Source organism: Carettochelys insculpta, chromosome 1, assembly GCF_033958435.1.
Source record: "Carettochelys insculpta isolate YL-2023 chromosome 1, ASM3395843v1, whole genome shotgun sequence".
Lineage (NCBI taxonomy): Eukaryota > Metazoa > Chordata > Testudines > Carettochelyidae > Carettochelys > Carettochelys insculpta.
In genome coordinates this window covers 283,892,797-283,915,092 of record NC_134137.1, presented here as the reverse complement: position 1 = coordinate 283,915,092, position 22,296 = coordinate 283,892,797, and the positions used below count along the sequence as shown (strand labels likewise).

The 22,296-nt window shown below is 47.5% G+C and overlaps 1 protein-coding gene across 1 annotated transcript in view; it reads right to left on the bottom strand.

The window, feature by feature from the left end:
* The window catches only part of MEI1 (meiotic double-stranded break formation protein 1), a 70,742-nt gene that overhangs the window by 39,077 nt on the left and 9,369 nt on the right, over positions 1-22,296 (bottom strand). Inside the window, exons 5-15 of the mRNA XM_075010210.1 lie at positions 21,921-22,026; positions 20,223-20,426; positions 18,354-18,484; positions 17,753-17,867; positions 16,003-16,119; positions 15,086-15,185; positions 12,166-12,300; positions 11,528-11,642; positions 3,626-3,717; positions 2,305-2,446; positions 1,068-1,179 (exon numbers count right to left, since the gene is read on the bottom strand). Of these exons, the coding sequence (XP_074866311.1) occupies positions 1,068-1,179; positions 2,305-2,446; positions 3,626-3,717; positions 11,528-11,642; positions 12,166-12,300; positions 15,086-15,185; positions 16,003-16,119; positions 17,753-17,867; positions 18,354-18,484; positions 20,223-20,426; positions 21,921-22,026 (1,369 nt within the window). The remainder of the gene's footprint in view (positions 1-1,067; positions 1,180-2,304; positions 2,447-3,625; positions 3,718-11,527; positions 11,643-12,165; positions 12,301-15,085; positions 15,186-16,002; positions 16,120-17,752; positions 17,868-18,353; positions 18,485-20,222; positions 20,427-21,920; positions 22,027-22,296) is intronic.

Below are 22,296 nucleotides of genomic sequence, written 5' to 3'. Positions count from 1 at the left end.
GCAGGCTGCCCCAGTGACAAAAGACTACCCCTGCCTTCTTACATCACAGCAGCTTGGGAGCAGGTGAGAAGCACCCCAAGTGCATGTCCCGCAACTGAGGCAGGTCCAGGTTTATCTGCCCCTGGCGCCTCAGCCAGGGTAAGGAATGCAGCAAAATGTGCATTTTCCCATGGCTCCCAGACAAAGGGTAACAGCCAGCAACATCCCTGTATGAATTGCCGGGGGTGGGGACTTTGGCCCCTCCCAACCTCACCCACCAAGGGTCCCTCGGGAATGGGACACTCACCCCCAGCCAGCACCTTTTATGTGTCTGGTGATTCTGTCTTTTTGTGTATGGTTTTATGAGAAGCAAACCCACTCCAGGCACATCCCATTTTCCTGGCACAACCAAACCCCGTTTCCTTTAAGTTATGGAGGAAGCTGTGTACTGGATTTGGTGGTCCTAGCTCTTTCCATTTAGGAGAAGTTCTTGAACAGACAGATGAACGGGCAGAAAAACTCTCAAATACATAGCAGATAAAACACTAAGACCCCACTAATTAATTTTGTCTGATCTCCCATCTCCAACAGATATTTTGGAACATAAGCTTTCATGGGCAATGACCCGCTTCATCAGATGCAGGAGTGCCACTCAAGCATCTAACGAAGTGGGTCTTTTCCGACAAAAGCTTATGCTCCAAAATATCTCTTAGTCTACAAGGTGCCGCAGGACTTCTTGTTGTTTTTGAAGATGCAGACTAACATGGCTACCTCTCTGATACTCATCTCCAACAGCAGGCAATTCTCAAGGCTTTACAGGAAAAGTATAATGCTCCCATAATGGACCTAACTGAAGCATGATGCTACAGGGTAAACTCCCAGCACTTAGCAGATCTTGTTTTTAACTCTGGGTTTTAGCCTAGTTAACAGAAGTGAAGATGCTAGTCTTTTTCAAATAAACGCCTCTGTTTCAAATCTTGTTAAGCTCTTTGCTTCAGTTATATCCAGCAGCAGTAAGTTCCCCAGGCTGATCAGGTTATTCACTGTGTAAAGAAGCACACAAAATATTATGCCAGAGTTCTGCATACCCAGCTTCCTAGAGAATTTCTCACGCATGCTCGGCACAACAGTGAACAGGGTGCTGAGGGCTGACATGAAAACCTCCATCAGAGCTGGGCTCAAAGTCCTTTCTGAGTGCTTCTGTGGGGAGAGGAAATGGTCAGCGAGCCAATGCTGTGCCCCTTTGTGGTGATAAACATGCAAGCACAGAAGGAATCGGTCACCTTTCAGTGAGCCTCCCACTGTTACAAAGCCAGGCAAATGTGACTGAAGTCAAACAGCCCTCGTTCCAACAGTCCGCTGACAGCAAGTATCCTGCCTCAAACAGTAGTCAATACCAGGTGCTTCAGAGACAGATTCAATAACATCTCACTCTGAACCATCACTTCTAACTGTGCAAGACTCTACGACACAGAGAAAATTTCTCTCTGGCCCCAGTTTGTAATCATCTCATGCCCTAAAGCATCAGATTGATATTGTCATTATTGCACTACACAGAATTACTGGAAAGTGTATTCCTGTTCAGACACCAAGGGCCCAACTCCCTGAAGTACTTAAGCATGCATTCTGATATCAACGGGACTTAAAGCACGTGCTTAAGCACTTTGCTGAACAGAGATGGACATATGCACTTAAGTGCTTTGCTCATTCTGGCTCTATGTATGTAAGGAGTGTAACAAATTTGTATGAAACACAGTACAAACCTCTGCGCATCTGCTCCTTCCTGTCACTTTATTCTTTGCCTTAAGGAGCTATGTGCTTCTATAATGTCCTGTAGCTGCAAGTTCCACAGGTTAAGCAATACAGTGCATAAGCCTATATGAAAAGGAACCTGCAAGTTCTATGGTTTGCCAGGACAGCGGCAGGCCATGAAAGAGAAGACAGAGAGTGGTTCATGCCTTCATCACTGGCAGAAATGGGAAGACCTGTCATTTATTATATCATTTGGCTGGAGTGCTATTTTAGAGACTGCATAGTCTAGAGATACCTTCCTGTTCTCTCTCTAAAGTGTGGGCAGAGCTCTGAGCTCATATACCCACCCTATACACTTTTCTCTTCCATTCCCCATAAGCCAAATAATTTGAGGACTGCTCAATGTGAGTCAGGATAGACCTACAACTACATTCATAAGAGTCTCATATGGGGTTTTCCCTAATTCTCTTTCCCACATGAATTCTTCTCATCAATTTCCCATAAGTATGTCCACAGTGTGGGCGACCCTCTCTGCATGCCTGAGGGTCAGCGTGGGGTCTGGTCTTACCGTACCATGACTATGGGGATGCAATGGCTGTCGCAAATCCTCAGCAGAAACTCTGAGAAGCTGCTCAGGGTATTCTCACTCTCTGAGCCAGGAGCAGTGAAAGCATTCTCCTGAGCCAAGGGGTCACTCTGACATTCCACAGCTAACCTAGAAAAACACACAGGGACATCAAAGAGTGCATTCTCCTGCTCTCCGAAGATACTAAAGTGTGTTACACCTCTAGAATCTGAAGGAGCCCAGAGCGCTTTCCAGGCTGTATGTGCAGGGATCCGGCAGTGGAAAGAGCAGTCTCCAGTGAAACCTAACAATCATTTTGAGTCAGCAACACTGAACAATAGCATCACAGAAGGGAAAAGGATGAAATGAAATTCCGGGTGCAGGGACAAGGAGACCATACTCTTCGGTTAAATGTACTTAGCCCATTTGAAATTTGGCCTGAACACCAGAACTAATACCTCAGACGTTATAAAAATGCCACAAGGTATTTGATCATGCGTGGCCAGGAATGCAGTTTTGCATCTCTCCTACAAGACAGTATTATAGTAGCACAGTGCCCCCAAACACTGTCCTGAGGCACTGCTTCAGCACATATTAAAATGAGAAGACTGGGAATGGAATGCCATCTACTAGTTGAAGTGTAGCCACCAAATTTGGTTAGTCACCAGAAGTTGTTATTTTCCAACAGCTGTTCAGGAATCTATTCAAAACGAGCAGGTGGGTCTCAGGAAAGTATCTAAGGGGGCATGTGCACATCACAAAACTACCAAAACTAGCACTGTGTCCCCCTTCTTCTGGCACCCCACCACCAAGGGGTAAGACAGACACTGGAGATTCTTCTCTCCCGCTCAGAAGTAAGTCTCTCCAGATCAGGGGAGTCACCCAAGAGGGGGGTCTGTCGAGAATTACATGTTGTGTGGCTAAGCTGAAAACCTGACTCTTCAGTTTCACAAGCCCCACGCTGACCAAAAAATTAAATTTCAAAAAAATCATTTCTTGCCTCTGGCCAGCTCCAGCAGCTGGATCATGGAAGCATGGAAAGAACTCCACTGACTGAATGCATCCACTCTAGTGGCTTGAAGGGCACAGACAGTGATCCTTCTAATTAGTTCAGTCTGCCTCAGCATCTGGATAACAACTGACTGACATGCCAAACAGCAGCCTTCCCACAAGTTGTGCTGACAGAGCATACACTGCACTGTCACTTGGTGCTGAGGAGAGGCCGTAAGGAATGTTAGCTGGGCACAGGGTGTGTGAGCAGTGTAGGGAAGATGCACTCGCTGGGCTAGGACAGAGCCAGGACCAACAGAAATCCCCATAGCTCCTCACCTACAAGCATTTCTGAAGCCTTCCACAGTGCTGTGCAGGAACTGCCCCTGTCGCAAAGCCACTTTGTTCTGACTGCTGTACCCTGGGTAACTCTGAGAGATGGGGGGAGAGACAATCATCCCATTAAAGGACAGAAGCAGGAAATGTGTCCTGAAGAGCTTGTGCTTACATCTGAAATAAGGTAATGTTCGCCCCCTCAAACCATCTACCTAACCAGGGATGGGGTGAGGGACAAAACCTGTACTAAAAATCATCTCATGCACAAGTGGGCTCCTTTTCTGTTCAATGTTATTGTCCACCTGCGCTTTTCTCATCAATATTAGAGATGGGAAAGATCTATTAGATAATACTTTGCCCACTGGACAGTGCAATGTCTTGCCAAAGGCTTGTCTGCTCCAGTTTTAAATAGTTCAGGTTTAAGTCAGCTTTAATTTGCTCTTAACTCAGTTTCATCTCATTACCTCTCAGGCAACCCTGAACAATTCCTCTTTCTTCTCAGTGTTTACATCGTTCAAGCTGCTTGTGGATTGTCTTCTCTCCTTAGACCCCAATCCTGCAGCTGACTGAATGGACAGACCCCAGCTCCCATGGAGTCCTATGAACTCTGTCAGGGCTTCATGGAAGCACAGGAGTCTGCCTGTAGCTCCTCAGTCGCAGTACCAGAGTGTCAGTCATTTGGTGAGCAAGAACATACATGGCTCTTTTAATCTTTCTTCATAAATCACACTCGCCAGCCTCTTACTCCTGTGAGTTATTCTTTGAATTCCTTCCAAATGGACAACATTTAAAAACAGTTACAAACTGGCACCTGAGCACTCTGAAAACTGAAAGTCTGTGTCCATGAGCCCCTTTACCATCTGATGCAGACACACCTTCCACCTTAGGATCGTTTTCTCCTTTCCCTGAGTTAAATGAAGCCAACACCTGGTTTCTTTTCCACAGCCCACTTCCCCTCTGTTAGAGATTCTCTATTGCTAGTGGAGCTCGTAGCTCATGAAAAGCAAGTGGACTGACATCTAAGGTCAAACCAAGCTCATGAAACAACTGCACAGTCCCCCATCTGAGAAGACAAAAACAACAGATGCCACATGACTCAGACCACGTACAATTCTAGAGAAAATTCAGCCACCTACTTGCACAATCTATGTTTCTTTCAGGTGCTCCTCCCACTACAGACACCCAAGAGACATAAACCCATGTGCCTAGAGCTCTACAATGGGTTTTTTTAAACCTTTGTGCTCACATTCAGCCACCTGTAATCCCTCCTCCTCCTCAGTCTTTTTTGCCCAATTTCTCTTCATGAAAAAATAAGCAGATCTGCAATTCAAATGATTGCTGGTAGCTCTCTTAGTGCGGGGGCGAAGACCATAATTCTTGGAATGTGACTCTCTGACTCAGAGGAAGAGTGGAGAATGTCACCAGTAATAAACAGGAAAGAGGAAGCATGCTGTGAAGGAGCTGGAAGGTGCGGAGCTTGAACTGCCTTGGAGCTGAGGACACACCACGGAAGGAGCAAACTCAGCCTGGACAGAAGGAATGCCTTGAACCACCTCTTAGCAAACCTTCCACCACGTGTCCATTGATCCGGAAGAAGCAAGAATGGCCACCAGAGGAACCTGTATCTAGTCTTCCTCACCTACAAAAACAAGTCATATAGCACCTTATAGACTAACAGGGATTAACTGAGTTACTCTTTACCTTCAAAAACAACAAGAAGTCCAGTTATCGGTCAGTCTAAGGTGCCACAGGAAATATCTGTTAGTCTATAAGGTGCCACAGGACTTCTTGCTGTTTTTGAAAATACAGACTAACTCAGCTACCCCCAGTACTTGTCACCTCAGCTAGAGGAAAGAGAAGTTACTCACCTGTAGTAACGATGGTTCTTCGAGATGTGTCCCCGTGGGTGCTCCACAATAGGTGTCGGGCTCGCCCGGCACCGCAGATCGGAAATCTTCCAGCAGTTTCTCCTGGATCGCGCATGCGCCGGCACGCATGCATGATCCGGTCCCCGCCAGTTCCTTGACCAACCGCCTCGGATGCTCCTGAAAAACACTAGACAGAGATCCGAAGTGGGGAGGATGGGCGGCTGGTGGAGCACCCACGGAGACACATCTCGAAGAACCATCGTTACTACAGGTGAGTAACTTCTCTTTCTTCTTCGAGTGGTCCCCGGGGGTGCTCCACAATAGGTGACTACCCAGCAGTAACCCAAGTAAGGCGGTGGGTAATCGGTTTATGTGCAGCTTGCCCCCGACAGGACTGCTGTCGACAGATGGGTATCCTCTTAGAATACCCGAGGCAGGGCATAATGCTTGGCGAAGGTGTCATAGGATGACCAGGTTGCCGCTCTACAGATGTCTGTTAACGCAATGCCCTTGAAGAAGGCTGTTGACGCCGCCACCGCGCTGGTGGAGTGAGCCCTGGACGGGGCCAGCAAAGGAGTCTTTCGAAGTTCGAAGCACATTTTTATACAGGACACAATGTGCTTTGAGATTCTCCAGGAAGAGAGACCTTCTCCTTTTGACCCAGGAGCAAGAGAGACTAGAAGCCTGTCCATTTTCTGGAAGGACTTAGTTCTGTCTGTGTAGAAGGCCAACGCCCTCCTCACATCTAGGAGATGCAGGCATGCCTCCTTGCCAGAGCTGTGAGGCTTCGGGTAAAACGAGGGTAAAACTATTGGCTCGTTAAGATTGGACTCCGAAGAGACTTGTGGAACAAAAGCTGGGCGCAGACTTAAGGTTACCGCCTCCTTTGAGAATACTGTGCAGGGCGGCATTGGCATCACTGCTGCGAGCTCACTCACCCTGCGGGCTGACGTAATTTCAAGGAGGAAAGTTGTTTTCATCGTAAGGAGACGTAGGGGAACTGTGGCTAATGGTTCAAAAGGTGGACCCGATAGCGTGCTGAGCACCAAGTCCAAATTCCACAATAGTGGAAGTGGTTTCCGAGGGGGGGTACAGGTTTACCAGCCCCTTCAAGAACCTGGTAACGATAGGATGGGCGAATAACGTGGGCCCTTCCTCTGTATGCCGAAAGGCTGATATAGCGGCGAGGTGGACCTTTAGTGAGGATAGAGAAAACCCGCCTCTCTTGAGGTCCAATAAGTATTCTAGTATTACAGGTATAGGAACGTCAAGGGGGGCTAACTGCTTGGCGGAACACCAGGCTGTGAATCGAGTCCGTTTCTGCTTGTAAGTCCTCCTGGTGGAGGTCCTTCGGCTACATTCCAGGACTTGTTGTGCTCCCTCTGTACATGTGCTCTTTAAGGAGCTAAGCCATGAATTAGCCATGCTTGTAGGTGCAGACCCTGAGGGTGCGGGTGCACTATGGACCCTTGAGCCCGCGTGAGTAAGTCCGGCGCCACTGGTAGAGGGAGCGGTGGGCGGTCCGACATGCGCAGAAGCAAGGGAAACCATTGCTGCCAATCCCAAGCGGGACTATGAGTATCATGCGAGCTCTCTCCCTTCTGGCTTTGTGCAAGACCTTGCAGATAAGCGCTGCAGGGGAAACGCATAAAGTAGGGAGCCCTTCCATGAAAACATGAATGCGTCCCCCAGGGACCCCCGCCCCACTCCTGCCCTGGAGCAGTACTGGGGACACTTTTTTTTGTTGTTGTTGTTGTACTGGGTGGCAAACAGATCGATCTGGGGAAAACCCCCATGTACGAAAAATGCGCTGTAGCAGATCGGAGCGGATCTGCCATTCGTGCGTGATTGCGAAGCGCCTGCTCAGCTGATCTGCATTCACGTTGTGAGCGCCCAGCAAGTACGAGGCTTTCAACGTTATGTTGTTGGCGATGCACCGATTCCACAATCGGAGTGCTTCCGCACATAGGGCACGGGATCGTGCTCCCCCTTGTCGATTGATGTAGAAACATAGTGGAGGTATTGTCGGTATTGAATCCCGACTACTTTGCCATGTAGGTAAATCTCGAAAGTGTTTGCAGGCGTTGAACACTGTCCTGATCTCCAGTATGGATATGTGCAGTGTCTGTTCAGCAGGGGACCATAGCCCTTGCGTTACCTTGTCGCCAATGTGCGCTCCCCATCCCATGTGGGAGGCGTCGGTAGTAAGAAAAATAGAAATTTGTGGTTGGTAAAAAGGCACCCCCACTAGCAGATTCTCGGGGTTTTCCCACCACGCCAGGGATCTGCGCACCTCTGTTGTGGGCGACACCACCCTGTGGACGGTGTGGGATGCCGGTTTGTAAACGCTCGCCAGCCAATGCTACAGGCTTGACATGTGCGACCTGGCATTCTGTACCACAAACGTCGCTGCCGCCATGTGGCCCAGCAGCTGTAGGCACGTTAAAGACCGGCACCGTGGGGCTGTATGTAATGACTTGCACCACCGAACTGATGGCGCGGAAGCGGGCGTCGGGTAGGTACACCCTTGCTGTGATAGAGTTTATGTGTGCCCCTATGAACTCCATATGTTGTGTGGGTTCGGACTTTGACTTTGCGGTGTTGATGATTAGGCCCAGCGAAGAAACATGTCCGTTGTGACGCGTATCATGCGTGAGACCTCTGCCTTCGAGGTCCCTTTTAGCAGGCAGTCGCCCAGATATGGGAAAAATAAACACCCCCTGTCTGTGCAGGTAGGCTGACACCACTGTCCGGGTTTTGGTAAAGACTCTGGGGGCCAAGGAGAGGCTGAACGGAAGAACCCTGTGCGCCGGGTGGATTGTTATATAAAAGTAAGCATCTCGTAAGTCGAGCGCTGCAACCCAGTCTCCATCGTTCAGTGCCGTGAGTATCAAGGCAACTGTGATCATCCGAAACCGTTGCTTGCGCAAATAACGGTTGAGGCCCTGAAGATCTAAGATGGGCCTCCAGTGTCCTGTTTTCTTCCCTGGTAGGAAGTAGCGTGAATAAAAACCTTCCCCTGGAATCATTCCGGCACTCTTTCCACCGTCCTTATGAATGTAAGGTGAGTCACCTTCTGCGTGAGCCTCGCCTCGTGGCAGCATCCCTGAGGTGAGGCCTGGTGGGATGCTTCGTCGGTGGAAGCGACCGGGAGGGGATCGCGTAACCCGTGGCTATGATCTCCAGCACCCATATGTCTGGGGTAATCTTTTGCAATTGGGAGTGGAACAGTCTGAGGTGATGATGGAACATGAGATGAGAGTGGCATTGAACGAGGAAATTGATAGTGCAGCCCCCGACATACCCATCAAACTTGTTGCCTTTGGGCCTGACCCAAGGGCGTACAGCTTTGTTGAGAACATCGCCTAGGAATTCTGTACTGTTGCCGCTATTGATAGCGTCCTTGTCCGTAGCCCCGTTGATACTGAGCACGCTGTGGTTGTAAGCATAGCATCTTTGCTGAGGATACAATTTTTCCCTCCTGTATGGGGGAGTATAAATGCCCAAGGTTCTAAGTGTAGCTCTTGAGTCCTTACTGGAGTGAGGGACCGAGTCGGTTGAGTCTGCAAACAGCTTTTGTGTATCAAAGGGAAGGTCCACGATCTTCGCCTGTAGGTCCCTCGAGATACCAGATGTCTGGGGCCAGGATTCTCTACACATGACCACTGCTGTAGCCGTTGAACATGCCGCCGTGTCCGCCACATCCAGGGCAATCTGGACTCCCATTTGCGATGCTGCGTAGCCCTCTTGAACAATCACCTTTGACACCGGCTTTTTATCTTTCGGGAGTAAGCCTGGAGTAACTATCAAAATTATGGTTTGCTAGGTGTGCCCATAATTTGCCATTCTCAACAGCAGGATAGGAGAGGAATATACCTTCCTGCCAAACAGCTCTAGCTTCTTAGCATCTTTGTCCGATCCCCCGATTTGTACTGAGAAGCCTTTGACCTCTGCTGGGACGACCCGACCACCAAAGAATTTGGTTGTGGGTGACTGAAGAGGAACTCCATGCCCTTTGCCAGGACGAAATATCTCTTATCCGCTCTCTTGTTCGTAGGCGGAACAGAGGCCGGAGTCTGCCATATAGTAGTGGCTGACTCCAGAATGGCTTCGTCCAGCGGAATAGCAATTTTGGATGAAGCCGGGGGTCTCAAATTTTTCAGGAGTTTGTGATGTTTCTCCTGCACCTCTGCCGTTTGAACGTCTTGCATGAAAGCCACCCTTTTAAACAGCTCCTGAAACTGTTTAAGGGCATCCGGGGGAGAGACATCCCCGGAGGCCATGGCCTCATCTGGGGAGGATGAGGAGGAACCACTAAGGTAAACCTCCCTCGAACCCTTGGATTCCCGCGGTCGATGATACACTTGCTCACTGGAGGATTGTGAAGGAGAGTCTCGGGGTTCTAAAATTAACTCCCCTTGAGACAACTGTGTTTCCGTCCCCAATCAGGAGTGCCCACGGGGGTATTGAGCGGCCGGGGGGTGGGTACCTGCCCCTGGGTGTAGGCCTGTGGTTTGTCTGTGTCCAGCATGATAAGGACGACCATGGCAGCATGGGTGAAGGTGGCCCAAGCCATGGTGACATTGGTTGGAGGAACGGAGAAGGAGGGTTTTTTTTTTCCTTTTTCTGGATGGGCCGGTGGAGACACAGGCCTTCGGTGCGGCATGTGTATCACAGGGGGAGGGCTTGGTGCTAACAGCAGCGCAGCCCTGTCCAGAGATGGACTGCGGTGCCGGGTTTTTGATGTTGCCTTGCCCCTCTGCTGCGGGGCTGGCACCGCCCCCTCCCGTGCCGGGGATCTCGACCCCGCTGTCAGCGCCACGCTCGGCACCGTCAGCTGCGGTGCCGCGCAGGTATCCTCCTCCGGTGCCTGCAGGCCCCGTGCCTGGCGCCCCTGCACCGCTGGTGCCGCGGGGGTCTGTGCCACCTGTGGTGATGCCGCCGGTTCCGGCGCTTGCCTGGCTGACACTCTAGGCGCCGCGCATGCTGGCTGTTGTATAACCAGAGGCTCAGCCTCTGCCACGTGTGCTGCCACGCTGCCGCTTGCCTGAGTATGCGGCTGGTGGCTGTGTGCTCCCCTCGTCCTGCTTGCTGCAAACACACGGCAAGGATCGAGCCAGGGACAGTTTCTTCCGTTTCTGCACTGAGGGGGTCAGAGAAAAACTACCCTCCTCTTATGCAACCCAGAGGGCCCTTCCGGGTGACGCTTCTCCGGCAAGTCCGGCTGGAGAGCCTTATCAACAAGAGCATTTTACGCCTCATCGCTCTGTCCTTCCTGGCCCTGACTGTGAGCTTAGCACAGTGAGAACGCGTCTGGGTAGCCGTAATTCCCCCAGGCATCGGATGCCTTCACTATGCCCCACGGAGGCCTGCACAGCTTCACGGCATGACTCACGCTTTGTAAAACCTGAAGAGACCATTGCGGTGAGTCCTTTATTGTTAATAGGTTACTTAGCACTTAATCTGTGCCTTTCCACCCCAAATAGTGATCACTGGCCTGCGGCAGCAGGTGGCCTAAATGGCCTTCACATCTGCTCTTCTCTCCTCCGCTCCTCTCTTTTTCCATTTTTTCTTTTTTTGCTGATATTCTCTTTGTCTTTGCTTTCTCTCTCTTTTTTTTTTTTTTGTTTAATAACCGAAAACAACAAATTACACGTGGAAAAAAAACACTAAGTAATCTGACTCTGGCCTTAGCCTGAGTGGATTCCGTCTGCAGCTGATGGCGGTTGAGAAGGAACTGGTGGGGACCGGATCATGCACGCAGCCGGCGGCGCGCGCCGGCGCATGCGCAATCCAGGAGAAACTGCTGGAAGATTTCCGATCTGCGGCGCCGGGCGAGCCCGACACCTATTGTGGAGCACCCACAGGGACCACTCGAAGAAGAACTAAACCTTTCCAGATGAGGAGGAATAAAGGGCAACTGGGGGGATCCCTGAGGGCTACTCACCACCTACAGAAAAAGGGGGAAGTGAGAGTCTATGCAACATCCATACACCCAGCTATACACGAGGAGCAGCAGTGGTCCTCCTTGACTTACTGCAGGCCTCCTGTTAATGAGTGGCAGAGAGAGGTCAGCGCACCGCTTCAGCATAGTCTCAATCAGCTTCTGCAACTCTGCATATGGCACTGGGGGGCAGCTCAAGTGGTCCTTCCTGCAGAGAGAGAGAGAAAGAAAGAAAGAAAAAGAAAGAAAGAAGCAAGCCTGGGAGTTGGAAGGAGCCTCTGAACATTTCCTGTTGGTGACAGAACTCCGTAGAGGGTCACATGTCATGGCAAGGTCTGCATGAATAAAGACCTGACTGACAGCAACACACCTTTACTAGCTCACTCCAGCGAGTGTGATGCACCTACATTATACAGCCGTGGTGTCCAACACACTAACCACAAGCTACATGTGGCTATTTGGTTGAGTGTGGCTAGTTGATTTGAACAATACATATTTTCAGAATAACATGGCTAGTTTTCTATGGCATTAGCCACTACTACTTCAGAATTGGCTGAACACCACACTTATACAGGATCAAAGCCTTCAGCCTGTAACTGGGTTGAAAGCAACTGTGACTGATTCATACAGACAGGAGTGAATTGGAAGAGGCCAATACAGATAAGACATACATGTCACATCCAAAATACATCTCCCCTGACAGAAACCTATCACACCCTTTTCTCGGTTACCTCAGAAGAACCGCCACAGCTTTCACAGCCTCTTCTGCTACCTCCAGCACTGGACATTTTACTGCCTCCTCAAGAACACCAACTGCATCTTTATACATGGCTAGATTTGTGAATAATTTAATTTCCACTGGCTGCCTGAGATGGGTAAACAGAAAGCAAATGAGTAAAGCTTTGTCAACACCTCTGCTTGAAAAGAGAGTATCGAAAAATAAGGCCATCTCTATGTTCTGTCTTTATTCTCCAAAGGTCTTAAGTCTTGTTGCTTCTGGCCATGCTACCAGAAGTCACACAGCTAAGTCCTAGCATTGTCTTGAGACAGTGACTTTCCAGGCAAAACATTCATGCTGTCTGAGTTTGCTATCGCTGGATCCCAGCACCACGCTTGGTAGGCAAATGTCAAAGTTTGGAGAAAACCAACGTGTAGATTGTTAAGTGATTAGGGCTACGTCTACACGTGAAGCCGACATCGAAATAGGCTATTTCGATGAATAACGTCTACACATCCTCCAGGGCTGGCAATGTTGATGTTCAACATTGACGTTGCGCAGCACCAAATCGAAATAGGCACTGCGAGGCAACGTCTACACGCCAAAGTAGCACACATCGAAATAAGGGTGCCACGCACAGCTGCAGACAGGGTCACAGGGCGGACTCAACAGCAACCCACTCCCTTAAAGGGCCCCTCCCAGAAACAGTTGCACTAAACAACACAAGATCCACAGAGCTGACAACTGGTTGCAGACCCTGTGTATGCAGCATGGATCCCCAGCTGCAGCAGCAGCAGCCAGAAGCCCTGGGCTAAGGGCTGCTGCACACGGTGACCATAGAGCCCCGCAGGGGCTGGAGAGAGAGCGTCTCTCAACCCCTCAGCTGATGGCCGCCATGGCGGACCCCGCTATTTCGATGTTGCGGGACGCGCAACGACTACACGGTCCCTACTTCGACGTTGAACGTCGAAGTAGGGTGCTATTCCCATCCCCTCATGGGGTTAGCGGCTTCGACGTCTCGCCGCCTAACGTCGATGTTAACATCGAAATAGCCCCCAACACGTGTAGCCGTGACGGGCGCTATTTCGAAGTTAGTGCCGCTACTTCGAAGTAGCATGCACGTGTAGACACAGCTTAGATCAACCAACACCCATCTGAAAACTTCATGACAGCCTTCTTAGCAAGAGAAAGAATTTACCTAACTTGGGATTTCACGCCAGGCTCGACACTCTGGTGCCTGAATGCCTACCTAAACATGGACATTTCTAAATAAGGAAAGAAATGTCCTGCTTCCAGAGGGGCTGCAAAGGCCACAAAGAGAACTCCTCTGTACTACTGTGGAGATTTTACCGGGTGGTGGAGCCAGGAAGCACAGAAACTGCCATGAACTTGAGAAGTAATATTTTAAATAAGATTAACCAGACTTTTTAAGCTTTGGGAAAGGTTCTGGTTCTTGAAAAAGGACAGCTTTGGTCACCTGACCTTCTCATTGCAGAATACACTAGAAGCATCAGTGTCTCAGTATTCAGCCCTCAGGGAACTTTATCAATGGAGAAAGGCCAAGTGGGTGCAGAAATAGTAGTTGATCATTAAAAAAGGGTTAACTCCAGCTGAGCACACATACCCTTCCTCTCGTCTCCATCCCCTCCCCCAGCAGGAGTGCTTCAGGCAAGAGCTGTACAAATAGGCAGAACAGCTGCTTGGCAGACAGGATGAGGAGAATGCTGTTGGAAAGGTCTGTCTCCATGAGTCAAACCCCACCTTGTTTTAATTAGTTTCTCAGTTTATTAATTAACTTTACTTTTTTATTTGAAACACTAATCCTTGAGAAATGCTTCCCTACTGACTGCGGGCACAAACATCACTGCAGAAGGGTACTTCATAATGTAACCTTGCCTTGGAGGAAAGGTTTAAAGGGCAACATCTGTGTTTGGGGTTCCAAACTCTGTCCGCTGCTCCTCCAATACTGACACGCCTATGGGTGCAATATCTTGAGATACCCCAGACCAGTGTTCCCTGTAAGCTGAGAGCTTGGGTGGCTGCTTAGGAGAAATTCAGATGCCGCCCAGCTGATCAGCAGAGTGCCACAGACACAAGATGTGTTTCTACTGGTGGTGCACATCAGTTCATGCCCTGGTGCACACAGCAAAATGTATTCTGCCCATGGGTGGAAAATATTAGAGGGAACGTTGCCCCAGACCACATAACCCTTTCAGAAAGTGAACTGACTCCTAAGGGATGGATTCCTGTGTTCAGTTCCCTTTGGTAGCACGAGGGAGAGGAGGTGTTACTACAAAGTAGCAATCCACAGGCAGGGAGCAAAAAAATAGAGGGTCTTTGATTGGATCCCTTTCCCCGGAACAAAACAGATTTATCTGAGAGCAAAATCCAAAGTAAACTAAAAATGCTATTGATATGGCAAAATACTATTGTCTCTTCTGCTTGCAATGATGTATACACAGACATGTATTTTGAGTGACATTTTTCTCTTCCCATGTCTTGGTTTCTCTCATTCTGACCCATCCTGCACTGCCAGCACCATTCTGTGCAACAGCATCTCCCTTTTCCTTTATTGCTTCTTCTTTTTTTTTTTTTAAACTTCTTCCATTTTTTGCTACAGAAACCAGGCTACACAAATATGCAGCTTGGGGAACCACCCAAAAAAAAGGCCCTCCATCCTATATTGGAGGTGCCCTTTTCAAGGCTGAAAGGATAATCACTCAACCCAACAGTTCTGTGCTGACGCTTCCAAAGAAACTACTGAAAGGCAGCTGTTTTGGTAGGTGGCATGTGAAATGTGGATGAATCATTTTCATATGAAATTTGTTCTCAGGCTCACAGACGCGATTTCTGGATGAGCAGATGCTCTCCCTTGCCTTCACAATGTCATCAAACTCACTGACACGTGAGCGAGCAGGAGGGCAGTCCCCTACCGTTTCAGTATTTCAGTGAACAGCAAGAGTCCCTGCTTGTGCAGCTCCACATTATTCAGCTGCAGGATTACTTTCAGGCTCCTCAACAGAGACTCGATACCTGCAGAAGGACATGCATGCAGAAGATGTCATGAGGGCAATTTTAACACACACACCAAAAACCCAAGAAGAGTTAAGACGGGGAGATGAATTTTCAAAGGGATTTAGAGGATCTTTTGACTTTAGCAGGACACAGGCTGTGGCATCAAAGAGAACTCTGTACATCCTGTTCCCTGCCAACATTCCTCAGATTCCACTTGTTAAGGTCACATCTAGATTTGAGCTGGAAGATGTGATTCCCAGATCACAGAGGTAGCTTGGGCTAACACCTACACATATCAGCATGACTGCAGTGAACTAGACAGCGGCTTGGGTAGCCATCCTGAGTACATTCTCACCCACCGCCCTGGGTACACTCAGGTGGATAGACCAAGCCACTACCTGTGCCCATGCAGACATGCTGCTGGTTTTAGGCACAGACTCAAGCAGAGCTAAAATGGGTAAGTCTATACAAGTAAGGAAACACACTTCCTGCTCAAACAGACACACCCTTATTGTGAATTCAACTTCCGTCTTCCTAGTCAGCCTTTGGCCTCATTGTAGAGACTGCCAGCCAGGTGCCAATAAATGTCAACTGTGATGGTGGCTTCTCTAGTGTGGACACGTGCCCATCAGGAACTGGACTGAGGCACCACAAACCATATCATGGAAGACTCCAGACAAGGATTACACTGGAATACTTTTCAGGTACTAGGGATTTAGGACCTTACTGAGTCCAGTGACATTGCAGTAAAAGGTTCTGAAATTCCAAGCCCATTCTCAGTGTCCACATGATATTATTCTAACAATTTTGACAAGCTAGAAACAAAGGGACCTACCATAAACTGTGTGACACTTGGAAAAGAAAAGCTGCTCCTCAGTTAGGAGCAGCAGGCAGCAATAAACTGACCAGAGGAGAATTTCACTGGTGCAGGAAAGACGCTCAAACAGGAATTCTGCAAACAAACCAACCCATCTTAGTAAAACACCATCTTCCCAATGTATGGCACAACTGCCCCTAGGGTAAAAGAAAGAGGGCCAGGGAGACTGACAGGGGCTTTCACTAGGAATAGGCCTTCCTGGTCCCACACTACTCCCATACTATTTTAAATAGTAATGCTCAGTAAGGCTATGTATACACAGCTGTGGTTATTTTGGAATAAGCTATTCGGGAAGAGATTTTCTGGAATAGCTAATTTTGAAAAATCACATCCACACACAAAATGTGTATCAAAATAGCCCTCAGCTATTTTGAAATAGAGCATCCACACACAACAGAGCTGATTTCGGATTAGAGCCCCTGGAAGCACTATAGCTTATTTTGAAATAGCCCCTACTCCCTCTCTATACAGCCTTTATTCTGAAGTATCTATATTGGAATAAGCACTATGCCTCACAGAATAAGGTTTACAGAGATCAAAATAAGCCATCCTCAATTTTGAAATAATTTTGAAATAGTGGTTTTGCTGCGCAGACACTCGCAAAATTATTTCAGAGTAATGAGCATTATTCCAAAATAACTTCTGTGAAGACACACCCTAACAGTCCCCAGGGAAGAGGAGAAAACCTCCCACCCTCTGGATGGTGTCCAGCAGCACTGGTAAGTCCTGAAGGATAAAAGGGATTTCCAGATCTGCCCAGCCAAACCTATGATTATTGTGATACAGACTCTTAAAGGAGATAGGGAGAGCATAGAGGAAAATGATGGATACATCATCTTCAGAAAAAAGCGACTAATGGCACCTGAAGGCAGGTGGGCTGTTATCCTTCCAGTACATAATTAGCAAGTAGCTGAAATACAGCTATAGACTTTGACATGTTTTAAGATATACGAAGCCAGCTTTGTCACAGCAGCTGTGCCCCTTCCTCCCAAATTTTTACACATCCAAACAGTATGCACAAAACCAAAGCGATTAATTCCTCTGCAGAAGGGAAATAAAAGTTTAACAGCTCCCGGTCTTGGCACATTGGGCCAAAGTCTGAGTTGAATTATACCTGGTGAAATCCCACTGTTGTCAAGCGGACGATATAGAGTTAACTCAAAACAGATTTTGTCTTGTTTGGGTTCTGCAATTTTACTGCCAACAGCTGTGGTCTCCTGAGAATGCATAATCTAAGCAGGGCTGGGCCTGGTCAATCCCTGGATGAGAGACTTCAAAGGAAAATGCAAATACTGCAAGCAGTAATTTGTTAAAGGTTGGTCTATGCCCTGAATCACTGATGGACCAATGCCTCCCAGCAGTGCTATGCATTTGAAAGTGTTGCAAGTTATGGTTAAGTATTCTCACAGGCACTTCTTCCAAGAATCTTAGACACAATGACCTGCCCAAATTCCAATTCAGGCCATTACACTGCCTACCTAAAACTCCCACTACTGCATCAATTGGGAGCGTATTTTTCACTCCTCTTCCTAAAATGCTACTGGGGGTAGGGGGGGTTGTTCGTGCAGAATGGCTCCTGTGACCAGCCCAAAAATGTATGCATTTCACAGATCATGGCTGATTCCCTACATGCACAACGTGTACACTGTTAAGGTCTCCCAGAAGAAAAGACACTGTAGAACCACAAGGCACTATCATATTTCTTTACCTGGAATGTCTGCATGGATAAAGGCAGGTGCATATTTGATGGATGAATGCACAAGCACAGCAGCCATACACTGAGCACTTGCCACCTGCAGCATCTCATCTCTGGACAGCAACAGCTGCAAGGCAACAAAAATTTTAAATAAATAAATAAATAAATAAATAAACAAACAAACCACAAACGTGACCAGGAAAGAATTGAAAAAGACCAATTTAAAAAAGGCCAAAAAGAAATTTATTTTAGCAACAATTAACTCCCTAGTGGAACTTGCATTGGCAAGACAATTCCAAGGCAAATAACCAGAAAGAAGCCTATAACTAAGAAGAGCTCTGCACTCACACTAGCCAGGCTAATGCTTACAAGAGCTATGCTGAAACTCATGCTTCAGATAATAAGCGAAACATAGCTGGGATCAGGACAACTGATCCACCTTCCTGAGCAGCATCTAACATTGATCAGTATGGGGACAGAATATGAGGCTAGTTCAACCAATTCAAAACATAATTGTTTCTATTGATAACTCACTTCACTTAGTAAATGGCTAATCTGATGGACTACTTGTATAGTGCACACTGTGAGAGGTGGTAAACCCTTCAGCAATTACCTTCTTGAGCATTAACGGCAATGGGTTCTGTCTCTCCAACAATTCATTGTTCTCAGAATCTGTCCTTCTTTCGGAACTGCTCATAATAACTGATACAAAATGGTCATGTTTCAGCAACTCTTTTAGTAAACCTGCAAAGAGACAGAGAGAACAAGGAGCAAACTGGGAGTGGGGTGATTGTGATCATCACAACACCTGTCCTGGAACATACCACTGACTCCTTACCCACTTCTGTATTCCTGACAAAACTCTTCTGCTTACATTCATCAGGGCCTTCTCTGGCCATGCCCACATTTAATCCACCCTCCATCAATACCTTACACCCTCCCCTCTCCACAATTCTCCTCTTTGCTATGTCTGATTTTCTCTCCAGTCTCCTTTTCCTCTTCTGTTGGTGGATCCTTTAGTCGCCTTTGCATCAGATCTCTGGAAAACATGACCTATTCCTTCTGCCTTTCTGATCCCTTGCCTCTAAATCTTTTTTAAAGTGCAACTCAAAACCCATCACTCCTGTATTGGTGGGAACCAGTGATCCCACCACCAGTTTCACCCCCAGGTAATGACTATCACTAATCCTTCACACTTCTGGCTATCCATTCACCCTACCTGCTTTCTCATCTTCTTTAATATTCCCCTTTCTGCTACAGCTGCAAGTTTAAAGATACTAACACAAGTAGCACATTATACATACAGAGTGTACATTCTCACATGAACTAATGCAAATCATAACCAAGGAACTCTGCAGACAAAACTCCAATGTAAGTTCAGAAGCGATGCAGCAGGATTGTTCGAGAAAACTTCCAAAAAGAGTCTGCTACAAGAAAGCTGTGCTGTGCATTTGACCTGCGTTGAGTGAGATCAAAACTCTCTGGTGAACTGCATGGCATCACTGCTCTATGCAAAGAGATGGTTCTAACTGAGTCACTCGATAGTTTAGAGAAAGCCAATCTCCATTTTATGTTTTCAGCCTGAACTACAAGACACTTCATATCTCTATGCTACATTCCTCAGAATCAAGCCAGACACTTCACAAAACCAATCTATCTGATTGTATGTAGAAGCTGGAATTGGTCACTTTACCCTTGGAGGATTACTTGATTTCCAGGAAGACAACAAAGTCAAATTGGGCCTCGTTATGTCACAGTGCAAACTAGGGGCCTTCAGAGATAGTTACATCAGGGATCTCAAGGGTTCCAGCAATGAGGTGGGACAGGGTGTGTTGTGCTTCCCTGATTACACCAGGAGAGTCTGACAATGGGGCTAGGATAAGCAGCTGTGGTGGACAAGTAGGTTCATCATTTGTGGTACAGTCCAAACTTACAAGTTCAGAGTTCTCAGCCATAATCCTGACTCCAGTACACATTAGGGCTACATCTACATGAGAGGGCTTTTCTGGCAAAACCAGGCTTTTGTCAGAAAAACCTGCAGAGCATCTACATGCAAAATGCGCTTTGTCAGGAGTCTGTGGACAAAACCCAGCACATCTGCCAGCAGCATTATTCCTCTCCCCATTCAGGTATAATGCCTCTCCCAACAGTGTTCTGTCAACAAAAACAGCCTTGCAGATGCTCCAGGGCCCTTTTGTTGACAGACAGGGCTTCCAGTTCACCAGGCAGCCCTGTTTGCAGAGCTTCCAGTCAGCCGTTCTGCCAACAGAGTGCCAGGCAGTCTGGCTGCTCTCTGTCGACAGAGAGGCTTGCTCTTTTGATCCACTTTTATGTGTAGACACAATCTGATGACAGAAGTTTTGCCATACAATTCCTTACGACAGTCACTTCTGTCGCCACATGCTTCTCATGTAGGCATAGCCTAGAATTCCCAAACTATCAGAGACAATCCCCCAACTTTTATTTCTTTGAAGTGTCTTACCCATGCAGTTAACTTGCAGTTCCTTGGTCTGTGCATTCCCTAGGGTGGTCAGGAAGAGGTCACACAACCTCTCTGTGAAGTGCATCGATAGCCTTTCTGAACTGATGGGGGAAGAGTATAGCTTGCTGTAAAGGTAGCAGACAGCAGCCTTTACGCCCTCATTGGGGTACATCAAGCCTGCCAGCAGGTGTCCCATTAAGTTGCCTAGAGAGGTGAACAATAATGACCACTGTTGAGAGAAAACACTGGTAATGGATGTTTGTAAGTCATCCAGTACATTCCCTGCAAAAGCTTCCACAAGCACTTTACAGACCTTGCATTCAGACTAGGAAAAGAAAGTGAAGTTAGACTGAATTAGCTAATGAATGGTGTCACAGTAGATTCCCAAACCTGGCACTTTGAGTGCAGGTAATGGGAGCCAGCTAGCCAAATAAATAAAAAATACTGCTAAGACCCTGTTCTGCAGTTCCCAGGGACAGAAAAGTTCTTCAGATTTCAGTTCTCCCCGAAATCAATCAGTAGCTGCCACCACCAACTGTACAAAATCCCCTTTTCCAGGAAAGAATTTCTTAGAATCTCTTCCATGAGGGCAAACCCCCCAACCTTCTTTTCCCAAGGAGCTGGAAAGAAATAACAAGAGCACCACACAAAAAAAAAAAGTGAAAAATGCAGAGAGCTGTGAGCTCTCTGGTAACAAGCAGTTTTATTCCCATATAGGGCACAAAAACACAACCAGTACTTGTTAACAAAGGAAAAAAACACTTTTATCATTAAAACAAGACTATCTTTGCAAACATAGTAAATGGCTTAGCGTTACAAAAAAAACAAAACAAAAAGAAACCCCATGAATCAAAGCAAAACACAGGAATTTCTCCACGGGTCAGATTCTTGGTTAGAGGAGAGAACAAAAGGAACAAATTTCAGACATAATTTCCAAACACCCAACCAATGAAAACAATAAACCTTACACGACTAGCTAAGCTTTTCCCTACTTACAAATTGTGATGAGCCCAGGGGATCTGTTCTGGAAGAATTCAATTTTTCCCTTCTATCACTGAAGAGATTCCCCCTCTTGATGCTGCTGTGATTCCGTTTCAAGTTTGAATTTTCCACTAGCTCCTACTGGCTCTTTGCTGCTTTCTCCCAAACACCCTCTCTCAGGCAGGTTGGCTTAACCTACTCCTAGGTTTCCAGGTAAGTTTAGGATTTCCTTGGCAGTTCCATTCTAACACATGGTAACTGACTATTTCCTCTTTCCCTAATAGTCTTACATTTAGAGATGTGGGGCCATCTGCTGTGATTCTCTTTAAAGTGCGTGATGCTGTAACAATCATCCAGAGGGTCTTGAAGTTAAACCACCCACCCCTCCACCCTTCTACTCCAGAACTGAGTATTATTACACCAATAATCATACCTTGGAAAAGGGAGGCCTGGGAAAGTGCAATTATATGTATGTCTCCCAAGAGGCAAAACAAAGGTCCAAATTCCAGTCCACTGAGGTTGGCTTTCAACATGTCACACTGTCCAGGAAAGGGAGAACAGCCTTTTGGCTAGGCATTGGACAGGGACTCAAGAGAACCGGGTCCAGTGCCTAGTTCTGCCACAGATAGGCTTTGTGACCTTGGGAAAGTGGATTAGTGTCTCACTCTCACAGTTAAAGCCTTAGATATTACCGTGATCTAATGAAACATGACTCACCATGTTCAATCACCATTACATCAGCTAAGCCCGGAATTGCATCTGCCAGTTTTCCCAGAAGATTAAACATAGGCAGGCTCCCTCTCACAGTGATTTCCTTGGATAACTGGGGAGGGAAGAAAACAAACCATCAATAAGAAAGTGGCTCAAAATAGGAAACACATGCAAAATACTGAGCTTCTCTCAGCGCAATGAAGCCCCTGGAATGAGACCTTTTAAGTCAGTGGAACCCCCTTAACGGTTAAGGATAAATAAGCGGGAAATCTTTGTCCCTAAACACATCCACCACGTCTCCCAGTTGTAATCTCCTCCTGTTTTTTGCCCTGCTTCTGCACCCCCAAAGCTGATTTGTAATGGGGGGGGAGCAGGCTCACTA